General features: G+C 46.6%; 1 protein-coding gene and 1 long non-coding RNA gene across 2 annotated transcripts in view; one reads left to right on the plus strand and one right to left on the minus strand.

Moving 5' to 3' along the window:
* The window catches only part of TMEM116 (transmembrane protein 116), a 41066-nt gene that overhangs the window by 18929 nt on the left and 4760 nt on the right, over nt 1-17377 (plus strand). Inside the window, exons 5-10 of the mRNA XM_077931166.1 lie at nt 1852-1956; nt 7782-7831; nt 9063-9146; nt 11216-11342; nt 14815-14959; nt 16637-16710. Of these exons, the coding sequence (XP_077787292.1) occupies nt 1852-1956; nt 7782-7831; nt 9063-9146; nt 11216-11342; nt 14815-14959; nt 16637-16710 (585 nt within the window). The remainder of the gene's footprint in view (nt 1-1851; nt 1957-7781; nt 7832-9062; nt 9147-11215; nt 11343-14814; nt 14960-16636; nt 16711-17377) is intronic.
* On the minus strand, nt 299-5519 carry LOC144328368 (uncharacterized). Its single transcript, XR_013393554.1, has 4 exons — nt 4731-5519; nt 3722-3805; nt 717-845; nt 299-332 (listed from the first exon to the last, which is right to left on the minus strand). It is a non-coding gene; the product is annotated as an uncharacterized LOC144328368 (long non-coding RNA).

The raw sequence follows: 17377 nt of genomic DNA on the forward strand, positions 1-17377 counted from the left end.
AGGCAGGCAAATGTTGTCCCTGTTAAGTTGTGGGTGAACATATCAGACGACACAGCGATTCTTCAAACAGCTCTTCTTTATTCAGAGGCCAGAACAGAAATTGAGCTGAAGGGCTCAGTCAGCCTGCTTATATAGAGCTCCAGTACACATCATTGTTACAACTTTCTAAAAGTATCCAATCACTGAACGTCACTTTCGATCCCTTATTTGCATAACTATCTACAGTATCCCCCTGCTGGCCCAGGGTGAGAACTTCAGTATAACAGTCCCCATCTTCAAAAAAGGGGGAAAGAAGACCCAGGTGAACACCGACATCAATACCAGGAAAGGTCCTAGAACAGATAATTCAAAAGTCAGCCTATGAGCATTTAGAAAAGGATGCTGTGATTCCTAAGACCCCGCATGGGTTTCTCAAAAACTAAGTCATGCCAGACAAATCATATTTCTTCTTTTGATAGAGTTACAAGCTTGGTGGATTGGGGGAATGCTGTGGACATAGTGTATCTTGATTTCAATAAGACTTTTGACAAAGCCCACCCATGATAATCTTATGAGGAAGATGGTAAAATGTTGGTTGAATTAGGTTAACAGGTGGATTTGTAGCTGGTTGTAGCTGGTTGTAGCTGGTTGACTGACTGAATGCTGGGTCTGGTGAGACACTTGCATGTTTGCATGTCTGGGCCAGTTCAAACTGCTCTGGGCAAGTTGGAACCTACCTGAACCTTTTCCAACTGGTTTGGGCAGGTTTGAACCTCTTGGACTGGATCCAACTGGTATGAACTGGTTCCAACCGCTTCTCACAGGGAGGGAACCGCCAGAAGGCCCTCGGAGCTGGACCTCAGCATCTGGTATGAATGATAGGGGTGGAGACGCTCCTTCAGATATACAGGACCAAGGCTGTTTAGGGCTTTAAAGGTCAGCATCAACACTTTGACTTGTGCTCGGAAACGTACTGGGAGCCAATGTAGGTCTTTCAGGACGGTGTTATGGGCCTTTTCTTCCCCACGCTTGCCCTGCTTATAGAAAAGTTCTTAAGATCTTTCTCTCCTGTTGGAGAACAGTTTGAAGACACCAGCAGTGGTACCTCGGGTTAAGAACCTAATTCGTTCTGGAGGTCTGTTCTTAACCTGAAACTGTTCTTAACCTGAAGCACCACTTTAGCTAATGGGGCTTCCTGCTGCCGCTGCACCACTGGAGCACAATTTCTGTTCTTATCCTGAGGTAAAGTTCTTAACCCGAGGTATTATTTCTGGGTTAGTGGAGTCGCTTCAGGTTACAGACTTTGCTTCAGGATGAGAACAGAAATCGTGCTCCGGTGGCACAGCAGCAGCAGAAGGCCCCATTAGCTAAAGTGGTGTTTCAGGTTACATACCTCGGGTTACACACACTTCAGGTTACAGACTCCGCTAACCCAGAAATAATACTAACAATAATATGCAGAACTTTTCTTCCTCTGGATTTGTCATTTTTCTTCTTATAGGAACAGTTATTATGGCAGGTGGGTGCTGGAAAAGCCATTTTAAAATCCAAGAATATGCCAGTCATTTTAAAATGCAAATAACCACTTAAAACCTCATATTCTGCAATTCTGTGTCATTTGTGTACAGCTCCCAGAATTCAGCATCCTGAAAATGGCACGTTTTATTTTTATTTTTTAGAAGTAAGCGGCTTCAAAAATGATGAAAATCATTTTGACAGCATGCAGGCAGTTCTTAGTGAAATCCCAAGGAGCTGGAGGGAGTTTGGCTGAGTAAAGGATTCCATACTCGCACAGATCCCAAGTTTATACACAGTGTGATTGCAGAATTGTGGGTCACGCATGTTGCCCAACCATGTTCCTCCTTTTTCCAGATCTTCTATGTTGCCTCCTTCTTGTATACTGTCAATTACACCTGGCACCTTTACATAGACCTGAAGATGAAATACAACCAGAATCTACAAAACCGGCCGCCCCAGGTAAATTTCGTTTTGGTAACAGCTTGTATATTTTTAAGAATAACTTCGTACACCGCTTAGAATCATAGAATCATAGAGTTGGAAGAGACCACAAGGGCCATCGAGTCCAACCCTCTGCCAAGCAGGAAACACCATCAGAGCACTCCTGACATATGGTTGTCAAGCCTCTGCTTAAAGACCTCCAAAGACGGAGACTCCACCACACTCCTTGGCAGCAAATTCCACTGTCGAACAGCTCTTACTGTCAGGAGTGCGCTTACTGCTTGATGCGGCAAAAGCTGTGCGATTCACACAGATTGTGACAAAGAAATCGCAAGCAGAGAGTCAGTGCATAATAGCAAAATGCAAAACATTAAAACAGATACTGACATGATTCCTGTGGGCTGTTATGATGCTTTGAAGAAAAGGCAGAGCGATCCACGATGACCCTAAAGACTCACTAGCAGGGAAGGCCAAACAGTGGTATCTTGGTTTACAAACTTAATCCGTTCCGGAAGTCCGTTCTTAAACCAAAGCGTTCTTAAACCAAGGCGTGCTTTCCCATAGCAGTGGGGGACTCAGTTTACAAATGGAACACGCTCAACAGGAAGCAAAACATGTTCTTATTCCAAGGCAAAGTTCACAAACCAAAGCACCTACTTCCGGGTTTGCAGCGTTCTTAATCCAAGTTGTTCACAAACTACCGTATTTTTTGCTCTATAAGACTCACTTTCTCCCTCCTAAAAAGTAAGGGGAAATGTGTGTGTATCTTATGGAGCGAATGCAGGCTGCACAGCTATCCCAGAAGCCAGAACAGCAAGAGGGATTGCTGCTTTCACTGCGCAGCGATCCCTCTTGCGGTTCTGGCTTCTGAGATTCAGAATATTTTTTTTCTTGTTTTCCTCCTCCAAAAACTAGGTGCGTCTTGTGGTCTGGTGCGTCTTATAGAGCGAAAAATATGGTAAATTGTTCTTAAACCATGATATCACTGTATTGGGAAAGATGGGCAGCTTCATATAAGATAAATGTATATGGGTGTGGGTTTGTATTGGAGTGTAGGTGTGTGGCACATAATGGTTAGAGTTTTTGACTAGGACCTGGGAGACAAGGGTTCGAATCCCCACTCAGCCATTAAGTTCACTGGGTGATGTTGGACCAGTCCCTGCTTCTCAGCCTAACCTATGTCACAGGATTGTGGTGGGGATTAAATGACAAGGGGAACCATGTACGCCACCTTGAGCTCCTTGGAGGAAAAGATGGGACCTAAATGCAATGAATGCACACACACTTAAAATTAATAATTACCAAAATTCATGCAGTCCTATGGAACTCCTTCCCACAGGAGGCAGTGATGACCACCAGCTTGGATGGGTTTAAAAGAGGATTAGACAAATTCACAGAGGAAAAGGCTATCAATGGCTACTAGCCATGATAGCTATGCTCCACAGTCAGAAGCAGAAATGCTCTGCTGGAGCACACAGGTAGAGAAAGCACTCTTGTGTTTGGGTCCTGGGTGGTTGCTGTGAGAACGATACGATAATCTTTATAATCATTGTCCCATACAGAACAACGAAATTGAGAAAATCTACATAAGACATTCAGAAACCAACAAGCCTGCTATCCCAGCTATTCCAACCTGGTTGGCCCCCTCAAAACTATGATACCCCATTTTAAAATACAATATACTCCCATAGAGTATACTCCTTATACTGCATTTAAAACCAAAATTGCATTTGGGTAGAAATTGTTTCTCAGGCGGCTAGTCCTAGTCTTTATAACCCTGTACCTTCTTCCAGAAGGCAGAAGCTGAAAGAGATCATTTCCGGGGTGCGCACTATCCTGCGCTATCTCTGCAGCTTTCTTATGGCACCTGGAAGCATAGATTTGATCCAAGGTGGGAAGAGTGCACCCACTTATTCTCTCCGCGGTCTTTACAACCCTGGACAGCATTGTTTTTCCCCTGATCCAAAAGGCTCTTCAAACATTCTTAGAGAACATGAATTTGATACCTGCAAATTCTGGGAGTGATTCCCCTTTATTTTATTTTCATACAGGGCTGGGGACATTTTTTGTGAGGTTGTGGTGTGGTGTGTATAGGTGTATAACCCTAAGAACATGGTGCGTGCCCATGGAGGCTCTCCAAAATTTCATGAACACCTTTCCTGCTTGTAGTTTCTCTACCTTCCACCACGGCCTGTTCATTCTGCTATATTGCTGGCCAGTTTGACACCTTCCTTGCTATCCTGAACACAGAGTTGCAGGGAGCATTATTAAAAAAACAAGTAAGATGTTTGCTCTTTTGGTTAACGATCTACTAGGGGGGGGGGGAACCATAACTGGCCTGAGATATACAATCACATGACCTGCATCATGTGATACAGCCTCCTACAGCAGGCTACTACAAATACTTTGGATCTCAAGCACTGATCCTTGATGTGAGATTCACGCTGTTACAAGCAGAAAATTCTGAGTGTCTGTTGGGGAAAAGCCATGGAGTCTGGGCTTGTCTTGTACCTGCTAATCCGCTCCCTGATGGGAAAGTGACGCATAGACTTGCATCCATGCATAGCCATGTAATGTTTGGTGGGTGTTGTCTAGGGTGGTCCGCAAAGGAATGGTTGCTGTTTGTGGTGTCAGTAACCTGAGCAGAGCAGGTTGTCCTGGAAGAGGCGGGCGCAAAATCGCTCCCTTGCCGTCATCTGCCCTCGAACAACACTCTTGAGGAGCGAGCGTCACTGTTTGGGAACAGAGGGGCACAGTTCTGAGAAAAAGACAAACCTAAATAAATACTTCACCTGCTCTGTGATCAGCAGTCCCTCCACAACTGGCTCGACTCAGAACGGACACCGCTGTCTCAAGGAACACAAGGAGTCCTCTGTGTACTTTCTGCAGGTGGAGGCAGCTGCACGATTTGTGAGCTGGATTGCTAGGTTGGTAAAGCAAGGGACAAGGGTGGGGCTGTGGGTTAAACCACAGAGCCTAGGACTTGCTGATTAGAAGGTTGGCGGTTCGAATCCCCGCGACGGGGTGAGCTCCCATTGCTCGGTCCCCACTCCTGCCAACCTAGCAGTTCGAAAGCACATCAAAGTGCCAGTAGATAAATAGGTACCACTCCAGCAGGAAGGTAAACGGTGTTTCCATGCGCTGCTCTGGTTCGCCAGAAGTGGCTTAGTCATGCTGGCCACATGACCCAGAAGATATACGCCGGCTCCCTCGGCCAATAAAGCAAGATGAGTGCCGCAACCCCAGAGTCGGCCACAACTGGACCTAATGGTCAGGGGTCCCTTTACCTTTACCTAAAGCATTTCCAGTTACCTACCAGTGGCAACAACCAAAGAGCTGGCGAAGAAACATTTCTCTCCCTCTCTCCTAACACAAGAACTCGTGGACAGTCAATGAAGCTGAATGTTGTAAGATTCAGAACAGATTCAATAAAGTCCTTCTTCGCGCAACACATGGTTAAAGAATGGAACTCACTTCCAGGCGAGGCAGGGATGCCCGCCAACTTGGATGGCTTTAAAAGACAAATTGGACAAATTGGGGGAGAGGAGGCCTGATGAGGGTGGAGCTTGTGAGTTGTGCATTGGGAAGAGTTTGCATTTAAATGCAAGGAGTAGCAAATTTCTCCCCCTTTGTTGCGAACTACAACTCCCAACATTGGCCAGACTGATTGAGGCAGGTCTCTCTCTCTCTCTCTCTCTCTCTCTCTCTCTCTCTCTCTCTCTTTCTTTCTCTCTCTTTTCACCTTCACTTACCTCCTCTTTCTCTTCTGTCAACTTTTGCCTCCTCACTCTCATGAGTGCTGCCCATAAATCCAGGTCTGAAAGAGAAAGAGAAAGAGAAAGAAGGGGGGGGGAGAAAAACACCCCCATTGCATAACAAGTTATTTGTCTCCTTGGTGTGGGATTTTCCCTTGTCAGCCTCTTCCTCCTGGTTCTCAAGCATCTACAGTGGTACCTCAGGTTCCATACGCTTCAGGTTACAGACTCCGCTAACCCAGAAATATTACCTCGGGTTAAGAACTTTGCTTCAGGATGAGAACAGAAATCGCGCGGCGGCAACAGGAGGCCCCATTCGCTAAAGTGGTGCTTCAGGTTAAGAACAGTTTTAGGTTAAGAACAGACCTCCAGAACGAATTAAGTTCTTAACCCGAGGTACCACTGTACTACCCCCCCCCACCCCCAATAGCTGGAGATGCTGAGGGCAAGCTGCCCCCAGGCACCTAAAGATTCAGGCCTGGACCACAAAACCACAGTGTAGCCTGTGCCTGGGTACCCAAAGCAGCCACAAGACTCAGGAGGAAAGGGTCTACAAACCATATGAGGAATTGTTGAGGGAGTTGGGGACGTTTAGCCTGGAGAAAATGAGTCTGAAGAGCCGCCACATGGAAGATGGAGCGATCTTGTTTTCTGCTGCTCCAGAAGAGAGGATCAAATCAATGGATTCAAATGGCAAGGAAGGAGTTTCCTGCTAAACTTCAGGAAGCACTTTCTGAAGGCAAGACATGTTTAACAGTAGAAACTAGAATTAGCTTAGAAGGTGGGAGCCTCTCCTTCACTGGAGGTTTTTAAGCAGAGGTTGGGTGGCCAGCTGGCAAGGATTCTTGAGCTGTGACTCCAGAATTGCAGAGGGTGGACAAGATGAGCCTTGGAGATCCCTTCCAATGGTACAATTCTCTGATTCCACATCTTCCTGTGAGGAAGATCTCTTAGGACACAAACACCAGATGTTGGCATTTGGCATGGCCTGGAAACCCAACACTGCCAGCCCTTACTTTGAACTTCCCAGTGGCTGGAATAACACCTATCTTTACCTCTGTGTAACCCCGCTGCAGGTTCCTGCAGCCTGCTTCCTTGCTTTCGCTCATGACCCTTCCGTGGGATGAGTGATGGATGAATCTGTCAAATCAGTGTCTCTTTTTCCAGTACACTTGTACCTTGGTTAATGAACGACTTTCGAGTTGAACGTTTTGGCTCCTGAATGCCACAAACCCGGAAGTGAGTGTTCCGGTTTGCCAATGTTCTTTTGGAACTCGAACGTCCAGTGTGGCTTCCTTGGTTTCTGGTTGGCTGCAGGATCTTCCTTGGTTCCCGAACGTTTTGGAAGTCAAACGGACTTCCGGAACGGATTCCATTCGGCTTCCAAGGTACCACTGTTCAGTCTTAAGTTCAGTTCCCTACAATTCTGCATGTGCGTGTGCTTCCCTGCCCCCCTTTAAAATGTTATTCTGAAAATTCATCAGCATATGAATAGCTAGGAATGCTCATGAGAAATCTCAGATTGCCCTACGAGATCTCGCGAGAGCATCCCAGAACTGAGCGCGCCTTGCTCTTCCAAGCAAAATGGAGAGCTTAAAAGCTCTTTTTGCACCTAATAAACAGAGAGTGCAGAGTGCAGAGAGAAGTGCCATGGTGCATCCTCAGGAACACAGCTGGACACCTTCATCTGCCCCAGCTGCAACAAAACATGTCTCTCCCACCTTGGTCTCTACAGCCACAGCAAGCGCTGCAAATTCCAACAGCTTGACTCCATCCCCAAAGTTTCACTCCTCCATTGTCTCCCAAGATAGATGGAAGCCAACAACTAACCTGGTAGGCCCAAGCAGGCTCAGCGTGGAAAGAGCTGCTAAACTCTCCAACTTCCTTGAGAATTGACTAGTGCAATTTGAGCCAGCCCACCTCCATCCGTGTGTGGTTGAAATTGTGCAAGTCAAATGAGCGTAAGATGATGGATTACTGTCACACGCAATTATTTTATGCATATCAAAACGGTGACTCCCCGTCTTGTGTCAAAACTATACAAAGCAGTAAAATCCCTTGTGTGTGTGTGTTTTCTTTCTTTTTTAGATTCTAAGCTACGCAAATCACATTGGCCGAACAGCTATCTTTTTGTCTGGGTAAGTTTAAATGGTTTGGAATAGGGCTTCCTCCATTCAGAGAGAAAGGTTTTGTTTTGTTTTTATTAAATTAAATTTTTATTGAAGTTTTAACAACACCATAACAAACCGAGAAAAAAGGGGAAAAAAAGAAAAATGACATACAAATACAAAAAATAAAACACGTATAGCTTCAATTTTTACTTTCTTTTAGCTTACTTTCACGACTTCCTCATACCTTCCCTTTCTGTATTCTAATTTCAAATTCAATTGCCAGCAAATCCTTACCCTACTTTTGAATTAGTTTTAATAACAATTATTTTCTTCAAATTATCCCTTACTGCTTTTACCCCCTTAATGACCAATCCAGCATTTTTCTAACATTCATTAATTTTACAGTATTTTTTTAGATACTCTTTAAATTTCTTCCAGTCTTCCTGCGCCGTATCCCTTCCCTGGTTTTGTTTTTAAAAAAGCAAAAGTAGTATATATTTAAGCAGCCAAGCAAACAACAATGTGGTTAGTGGAGAAGGTTGGTAAAGAAAGATTTGTCTTCCTCTCTTATTACACTATAAAGTGGTTTAACAGTTAGTCTCCATGCCCAAGGAATTCTGGGAATGGCAGCTCTGGGAGGAGAATGGGGGGTGGGTCTCCTAACAACTATCAGCACTCTTAACAAACTAAAGGTAAAGGGACCCCTGACCATTAGGTCCAGTCGTGGCCAACTCTGGGGTTGAGGCGCTCATCTTGCTTTACTGGCCGAGGGAGCCGGCATACAGCTTCCGGGTCATGTGGCCAGCATGACTAAGCCGCTTCTGGCGAACCAGAGCAGCGCACGGAAACACCATTTACCTTCCCGCCGGAGTGGTACCTATTTATCTACTTGCACTTTGACGTGCTTTCGAACTGCTAGGTTGGCAGGAGCAGGGACGGGGCAACGGGAGCTCACCCCGTCACAGGCCTTCTGATCGGCAAGTCCTAGGCTCTGTGGTTTAACCCACAGCGCCACCCGCGTCCCTCTTAACAAACCACAGCTCCCATAATTCTTTGGGGGAAGCCAAGATTGTTTAAAGTGGTGGTGCTTTAAATGTACGGTGTAGTCAAAGGGGGCCCAAATATCTGATTCCATATGAAGCACATTCGGATATCCACTCACTCTGGACTGTGACCAATCCTGTTTCTTTGTTGTCCCTGGAAAGAAGATTTACGGGAGGCCTGTCTTAACTGGGACGCTGTCCATTTCTTCTTCCAGCTCTGTCCCTCTCTTACTGATGGTTCCCGTCTTTGGGCTGGGCAACTATTACGAATGTTATCAGAACTTCACTGCGGAACATGGGTGAGTCAACCTGACCACACTTCAGTTGTTGCTGAATGAATCAAGACTTGCACCTTCCACAGCACTGAATGGAGCCCTCTAACAATTAGACATTTATTTAGCCATTGCAAAGCTATCTGCATACCGCAATTCCATTTTTTAAAAAATCAAAGCGGTTTGCAACAATGCCAAACAACAATTTAAACACTTCTTCAGCTGACTATGACGGAAAATGCTTCTTCATTTTTTTCATAAGCAGAATACCAATTCCTTCCTTAGCATTACTGGGGATATAAGGTGAGCCAAATGAAGATGGTTTGGCTATGGAATCGAATATGTATTAATTGTTAGCTGCCAGGAGGGTTATCACAAGAAAATGGAAGTATTTAGAGGGATTAACTAAGGATTTATGGTATAGCTAAATCTGGTCTGTAGTTACTGCTGGAAAAAATAACTAAAAAATCAAGGTACAGTAGAGGGCAAACAAAAAAAGCTTCACTTTCAAATACGTTGCAAAATTTAATTTTGTATATTAATGATTACAAGCTCCAAATGACTCTTAGTAATCATTGAATCATAGAATGGGAACCCCAAGGGTCATCTAGTCCAACCCCTGCAATGCAGGAATCTCGGCTAAAGCATCCATGACAGATGGCCATCCAACCTCTGTTTAAAAACCTCCAAGGAAGGGGAGTCCACAGCCTCTCAAGGAAGACCATTCCACCAGCTCTTACAACTTTAAGTGAGAATTTCACTTATATTTATAAATAAAACATCTCTGTTTACATATCTTATTACCACCCCCACAACACCAATCATATATTTTCCCCGAGGAATGTGCATGAAACAACCAAATTTGAATTTTGTGCGTATGTTTAATTTTAGTTTTCATTCAATTTTGTGGTTCTTCTCTTGTTGTGTGTCGTTGCAGTGTATGCCCTTGTTTAAATAAATAAAAAGAAAAATATAATTTTAAAGAGAAGGGGGGGGGGGGAGAAAGCCTGGCTTCAAAGAAAAGTTTTCAGTAAACATTTGAGAATTAGTATAAAAGGTGAATGTTTGACTCACTCTCGGCAGAGCCTTACGCAGGAGCTGGCTAATGACACTAAAGGCTCGCTTCTGTGTCGATCTCAGATGAACCTCGCCAACAACGACGCTCCTGCAGGTGATCTCAGTGATCAAGCTGAGATATAAGTGTTCAGTTGGCCCCTGAGATAGCCTGGACCTGTGTCATTCAGGGCTTTGTAAAATAATACAAGGAGCTTGAACCTGGCCCAGTTGGAGATGTCAGCCAGGGGCCCCATCAGCACTCTGGCCACCAGCAGAAGCTTCCAAGGGCAGCCCCACATTGAGCGTGTTGCAGTAATCCAGCCTCGAGGTTCTCCACTCATGGGCTACAGCCATCAGGCTACTTGGGGTGCCTCTAATGGGGTGCCTCCTTCTGACGATGACTGGCCCTGCCTGTGTGAGCCTCTATAGCCTGTCCCACTGGCCTGTGAGTCCATATTGTGCTTTATCAGGGACTAGGGTCCCCTTCTAATAATAAATAATAATAACAATAACTTTTATTTATACCCCGCCCTCCCCAGCCAATACCGGACTCAGGGCGGCTAACACCAGGTATAAAAACAATTAATTAAAATACAACTTAAAAACAAGTTTAAGATACAACATTAAAATGCAGCCTTATTTCAGTAGAAACTCAAATCAAAAACTTTGGGGGGGGGGGATGAAAAAGTCAAGTCTTCACCAAGGCCAACTATCCAGACTGGTCCTACGTGGGCCAGAAAAAAGCCAGGGAAGTCCCCAAACAGGAGTTCCATCACAGAAGGAGAAAGGAAAAGAAAGGGGGGGAGGGAATCAAGTTGATTCCAAGTCAAAGGCCAGGCAGAACAACTCTGTCTTACAGGCCCTGCAGAAAGAAATCAGATCCTTCAGGGCCCTGGTCTCATGAGGCAGAGCGTTCCACCAGGCCGGAGCCAGTGTTGAAAAGGCCCTGACTCTGGTTGAGGCTAATCTGACTTCCTTAGGGCCCAGGACCTCTAGGGTGCTGCTATTTATGGACCTTCTATCTCCTTTCTGTCTGGCAGGTGCCTCTTGATGCACACGGAAGTCAAGTTCATCACGGGTCCCCATCAACATCCTTGCAGTGTGATGTTCTCTTACGGCATCGGAGTGTTTTTCATCTCATTCCTGGCCAGCTTCATTGCTATCCTGGTAAGAGACACAGGTGCTCATTGCAAAAATGCTGACCTCTGGAAAAGAAGAGCTGGGCTCCAGGTGATCTGGAACTACAGGTGTGGGCAGGGAGGTATTCCAGAAGCCAGGGTGGGGTCTAAAACAGGAGGGATCAGTTACGGGTAGGTAGCCATGTTGGTCTGCCATAGTCGAAACAAAATAAAAAAATTCCTTCCAGTAGCACCTTAGAGACCAACTAAGTTTATTATTAAGGGACGCGGGTGGCGCTGTGGGTAAAAGCCTCAGCGCCTAGGGCTTGCCGATCGAAAGGTCGGCGGTTCGAATCCCCGCGGCGGGGTGCGCTCCCGTTGCTCGGTCCAAGCACCTGCCAACCTAGCAGTTCGAAAGCACCTCCGGGTGCAAGTAGATAAATAGGGACCACTTACTAGTGGGAAGGTAAATGGCGTTCCATGTGTGCTGCGCTGGCTCGCCAGATGCAGCTTGTCACGCTGGCCACGTGACCCGGAAGTGTCTCCGGACAGCGCTGGCCCCCGGCCTCTTGAGTGAGATGGGCGCACAACCCCAGAGTCTGGCAAGACTGGCCCGTACGGGCAGGGGTACCTTTACCTTAAGTTTATTATTGGTATGAGCTTTCATGTGCATACACACTTCTTCAGATACCTTCAGCTCATACCAATAACAAACTTAGTTGGTCTCTAACGTGCTACTGGAAGAATTTTATTTTATTTTATTTTGAGGAGGGATTCAGGTTCTGAAGGGCCAGAGATAGGGGCATAGAATCAAAACTAGGCAGAGATCAAGACCCAAAGCAGTACCCACAGGAAAGACTCAGACACGAGACAAGTCGGCTGGACTGGAGAGTCAAGCCTTGAGACCCTTAGGATCAGAACATGGGACGCTGCCTTGTACAGATCATTGGCCCATCTGGGTCAATATTTCCTACACTGACTGGGGTTTTGGACAGGGTTCTCACCCAAGCCCTACCTGGAGATGCTGTCGGGGACTGAACCCGGGACCTTTTGCATGCAAAGCAGATGTTGTATCTGTTATGTGCTGAAGTTCTCACCCTGGGCCAGCAGGGGGGATACTGTAGATAGTTATGCAAATAAGGGATTGAAAGTGACGTTCAGTGATTCAGCTCAGTGATTCAGCTCAGAGAGTGGCCGCATCTGGCTGTGCTCTGATATCCATCGATCCCACCTTCGTCGCCAGTGTTAAGTTGTGGGTGAACATATCAGACGACACAGCGATTCTTCAAACATCTCTTGCTTATTCACAGGCCAGAACAGAACTGAACTGAAGGGTTCAGTCGGCCTGCTTATATAGAGCTCAAGTACAACGTAACTGTAAATTTTCTAAAACTATCCAGTATCACTGAGCTACAGACTGGTGTTGCAACCCAGAGGGACCGTAGGGTCTAGTCCACCAGGCTTAAAATGGAAAGGGGGAGCAGGCAGCGCAGGTGGTGAGACTTCGGGGATCCCCAGTTTGGGACAACACTCCCCACAAACTCCCCACAGTAGAATCATGGAATCATAGATATTTTTTTCCTGGGGTGACATCACTCCCCCTGTAATCCTGGCAGCCTCGCTCTCCCAGCTCTGCTATTGCTTTTTGCAAACTAACGCACAGCTGGAGTCTATCCCCTTTCTTGCCTGAAACTGAATGTCCCGCCTTTTCTGCCATCGCCTGTTTTTGTTCTTCAATGGCACCTCTCTCAGCCAATCTCCTGAGGAAGCTGGCTTGACTTATTTTTTAGGCCTTGCCAAATCTTTTAACCGAACCCCTCATTTACTAATTTCAGAAACTGTGGGGAGAACCGGGCACCCAGGAATTTTAGGAGACCCTTGCTCCCTGCAAACCCATAACTATATACTTCATGCTTACCCAACAGTTTCATAATGTGAAGGCAGTCCTCTGTTTTCATTTTTAGCTGTGTGCGTAATAAAGCTGTACCCATCTATTGCAAAAGAGTCTTTGTGCTTTAAACCATGTGTGAATTTTATTCTGTTAGTCAATTTTTCCACAAGTGCTGCTTAACATACTTCATTGTACCAGTTTGTCAAAGAAGCAGCCCCCCCAGATTCTTCCAGCATTTCATTATTACAAGCCTGGCCACCAGGGGTTTGAACTGTAACTTAGTGCTACCTCGTGCAGAAAGGCTGAGCAGAACCAGCTCTGGACATTTAGACGTGTTTGGTTCAGTATTTGCTTTTATTTCAACAAATTCTTCCTGGAACTGAGCCACTTTCCCACATGCCCACCACATGCTGATGAGACCCCAATGTTCTCTAGCATTTTGATGACTAGGAAGAGCCAATGTAGGATGGGCGTATCGGTGTGAGATACCATTTTTGCAATACAGTGCAATTGCATCTTATGGGCAATTGACTTGCACAATTTCAACCCTGCAAATTGAAACCTTGCAGATTAATTACATGCAAGGTGGACAGCATAAAAAGCTCATTTTGTGCTGTGTTTTCCTGATGTGGAAAGAGCTTTTAAGCACCCCACGTTGCCTACTGGGCTCTGGGATCCTCTCATGAGATTTCATGGGAACTTAGATGGCCCTACGAGATCTCGTGAGAGCACCCCAGAGCTTGTATGCTGAATGTGACTTGCCCTGTAAGGAAAGCAGAGTGCTTAAAAGCTCTCTGCCTTGCTTGGAGGGTAAGGTCTGCTCTCGTGCCAGCTCAGGAAAGTAAGGAGGGTCACAGGAGAGCAGTTCAAGTATATGTGGTTTTGCATATATGGGGCTGTGCAATATCTGGTTTCCAACATCGCAATATATCACCAGCTAAACATAGCAATATACCGATATATCAAGTTGTCTGAAATAAGGCTGGAGCTATGTAGAGGCATTGGCTGGCTTCACGGTTTCCCCCACATTGTGATTTTTGCATAGCACACACACACACACATCACGTTTTGCGATATATTGCCAGGTCAAAAACTATGACGCCGATATCACAGTATAGACTTCAAACCACTTTTGGACGCTGTATCAATATATCGCCCAGCCCTAAATGTAACTCACATGCCAGATGCGATTTTGCTGTATTTTTATTTACACATTGAGTGTATTGCTCATGTTAGTGAGATTTATAGCAACACCTTCCTCTGAGGAAGTCAGGGTGTATTTAATCCTGGGCTTCATTGCTGCCTGGGGCTTATAGCCCAAGCCCTCCTCATTAAACGTGATCAGAAGGAACTACAGTGGAACCTCTGTTTGTGGACGTAATCTGTGATGGAGGCACGTCCGCAACGCGCAGCGTTCGCATCCTGAAGCGCCGCGTCTGCACAGGCGCAATTCGGTGCTTCTGTGCATGCGCGATTCAGCGCATGTGCGAGCGGCGAAACCCAGAAGTAACCTGTTCTGGTACTTCCGGGTTTCTCGCAGTCCGTAACCCGAAAACACGTAACCTGAAGCGTCCGTAACATGAGGTATGACTATAGTAGATTCTGATAACTGGTTTTGGTTTTTTTGCAGGTTTTACTTACCCAAGCCAGAGGGCTGTACAAGAGGTTTCTGAATTCAACTGGCTATGTGGGCGATCAGGAGTGGGCGATGATTAAGATGGTAGAGCAAAGAGTGTTTTTGTACCCCATGATATTTTTTTGCTGCTGGGGTCCAGGTAAGGAAAGCTGGGGAATGCCTTTGACAGTCTGCCTTGCTGCGTGTCTAGAAAGTCAATGAGAGTTACTCCCAGATAAGTAGATATACTTATAAGTAAATATACTTATAAAAGGTAAAGGTAAAGGTACCCCTGCCCGTACGGGCCAGTCTTGCCAGACTCTGGGGTTGTGCGCCCATCTCACTCAAGAGGCCGGGGGCCAGCGCTGTCCGGAGACACTTCCGGGTCACGTGGCCAGCGTGACAAAGCTGCTCTGGCGAGCCAGCGCAGCACACGGAAACGCCGTTTACCTTCCCGCCAGTAAGCGGTCCCTATTTATCTACTTGCACTCAAGAGTGCTTTCGAACTGCTAGGTTGGCAGGCGCTGGGACCGAGCAACGGGAGCGCACCCCGCCGCGGGGTTTCGAACCACCGACCTTTCGATCGGCAAGCCCTAGGCGCTGAGGCTTTTACCCACAGCGCCACCCGCGTCCCTAGATATACTTATAAGTAGATATATATATGTGGCTTGTCCTCTCAGATAAGTTAATTTAAAGGAAATAAATAAAACAATGTTCCTCCTTACCTTTTCTCCCAATAACCCACAAAGAAGGCATTCTGGAAAGTTAGGGGCGGGTGGTGCTGTGGTCTAAACCACAGAGCCTAGGACTTGCTGATCAGAAGGTCGGTGGTTCGAATCCCCGCGATGGGGTGAGCTTCTGTTGCTCTGTCCCAGCTCCTGCCAACCTAGCAGTTCGAAAGCACGTCAAAGTGCAAGTAGATAAATAGGTACCGCTCCTGCGGGAAGATAAATGGCGTTTCTGTGCACTGCTCTGGTTCGCCAGAAGCGGCTTAGTCATGCTGGTCACATGACCTGGAAGCTGTACACCGGCTCCCTCAGCCAATAAAGAGAGATGAGCGCCGCAACCCCAGAGTCGGCCACGATGGACCTAATGGTCAGGGGTCCCTTTACCTTTACCCAAAGGGGGAAAAAGAGAGGGGGTGGAATAGGAAAGAAGCAAGCTTAGATTTGTAAACGTGATGATGGGGTGTGTGTGTTGGTATGTATTGTTTTTTTAAAAAATAAGTAAGTACGTTGGACCTTTCAGCTGAATTCTGATAATTGATAAAGCTCTCAAATTATTGTTAAAACATCGGGCAGTGGGGAAAGGGTGTTGTATGTAAATCAGGGGTGGGTGATCTTTGTCACCTTGAGGGCCGCAGTCTCTGATGGACAGCCTTCCAGGGGCCACTCACTATGAAGGCCTCCCTTGTTCGCTTATAATAGCAATGGCGCCCACCTGAGAGGTGCCGTTCCAGCTGAAAAAAAGCCCTGGTTTAAATTGTTTTAAAAGTACTGTATTTTCAGTTGTATTCTTTGAAGCAGGCTTCTTCAACCTTGGCCCTCCAGATTTTTTTGCCTACAACTCCCATGATTCCTAGCCAGCAGGACCAGTGGTCAGGGATGATGGGAATTGTAGTCTCAAAACATCTGGAGGGCCGAGGTTGAGAAAGCCTGCTTTAAAGTTTTGAAGTTTGCCACCCTGGGACTTCTTTGAGAGGATACAGGTTTAATAAGTAAAACAAATAATTGGCTGGGGAAATAAAAACACCTACCTGTGCCTGACTGAAGTCACTTTGGGGCTACAGCGATGCGATTTTATTGGTGACTGAGTCCTCCCCTTTTGATTTTTCCAGCCTTTATCCTTGGAATCTTCAGACTGACATCTGTGGAGCACACCAGGCCGTACATGGGATTTTGTGTTTTAGAGGTAAGCATTGTGTTAATCTTTGAAGCCCTGAACAACTTAGGTCCAGGCAGTGGCGTAGCGTGGGTTGTCAGCACCCGGGGCAAGGCAAGTAATTTGCGCCCCCTAACCCGTGGATTTTAGCACAGGAGTGCGAGCGCCCCCCCCCATGTTGCGCCCGGTGTGGCCGGCACCCTTGGCACCCCCCACGCTACGCCACTGTTCCAACGTTCAGCTTCACTGGATGCCCACGAGTTATATTGTACGGAGAGAGGGATAAAAACTTTCCTCTCTGTCCACTCTCTCCTTGCCATGCCTAGTTTTGCAGGCTTCTCTCCTGTCGCCTCTTGCTTGCCTTTTCTCTAAACTAAAAACAAACCCAATGCTGCCGCCCTTCTTCAGGGCACTGGCTCCATCCCCTTGCTTAGATTCCCCCCACCAAAGCTGAAAGCAGCCTGAAGTTCCTCCTGATCGTGAATGGGAAACAGCTGGCGAAGCCGGCGGCCTGCCAGGGAAGGGATCTCTTCCTAACTCCTGCTCCACGGAGCCCGTTCCTTGCAAGCGCTCCCTGTCCCTCGGATGGCGAGCACCTTTGGAAACGCGGAGCAGGCACTTGCCAGCGAGCAGCCCCCCCGCCCCTTCCCAAGCTAATCCTTTTAAAACCGAAAGCCCCTTAACCCGCTGGCGAGAG

This window comes from Podarcis muralis, chromosome 7 (genome assembly GCF_964188315.1).
Source record: "Podarcis muralis chromosome 7, rPodMur119.hap1.1, whole genome shotgun sequence".
Lineage (NCBI taxonomy): Eukaryota > Metazoa > Chordata > Lepidosauria > Squamata > Lacertidae > Podarcis > Podarcis muralis.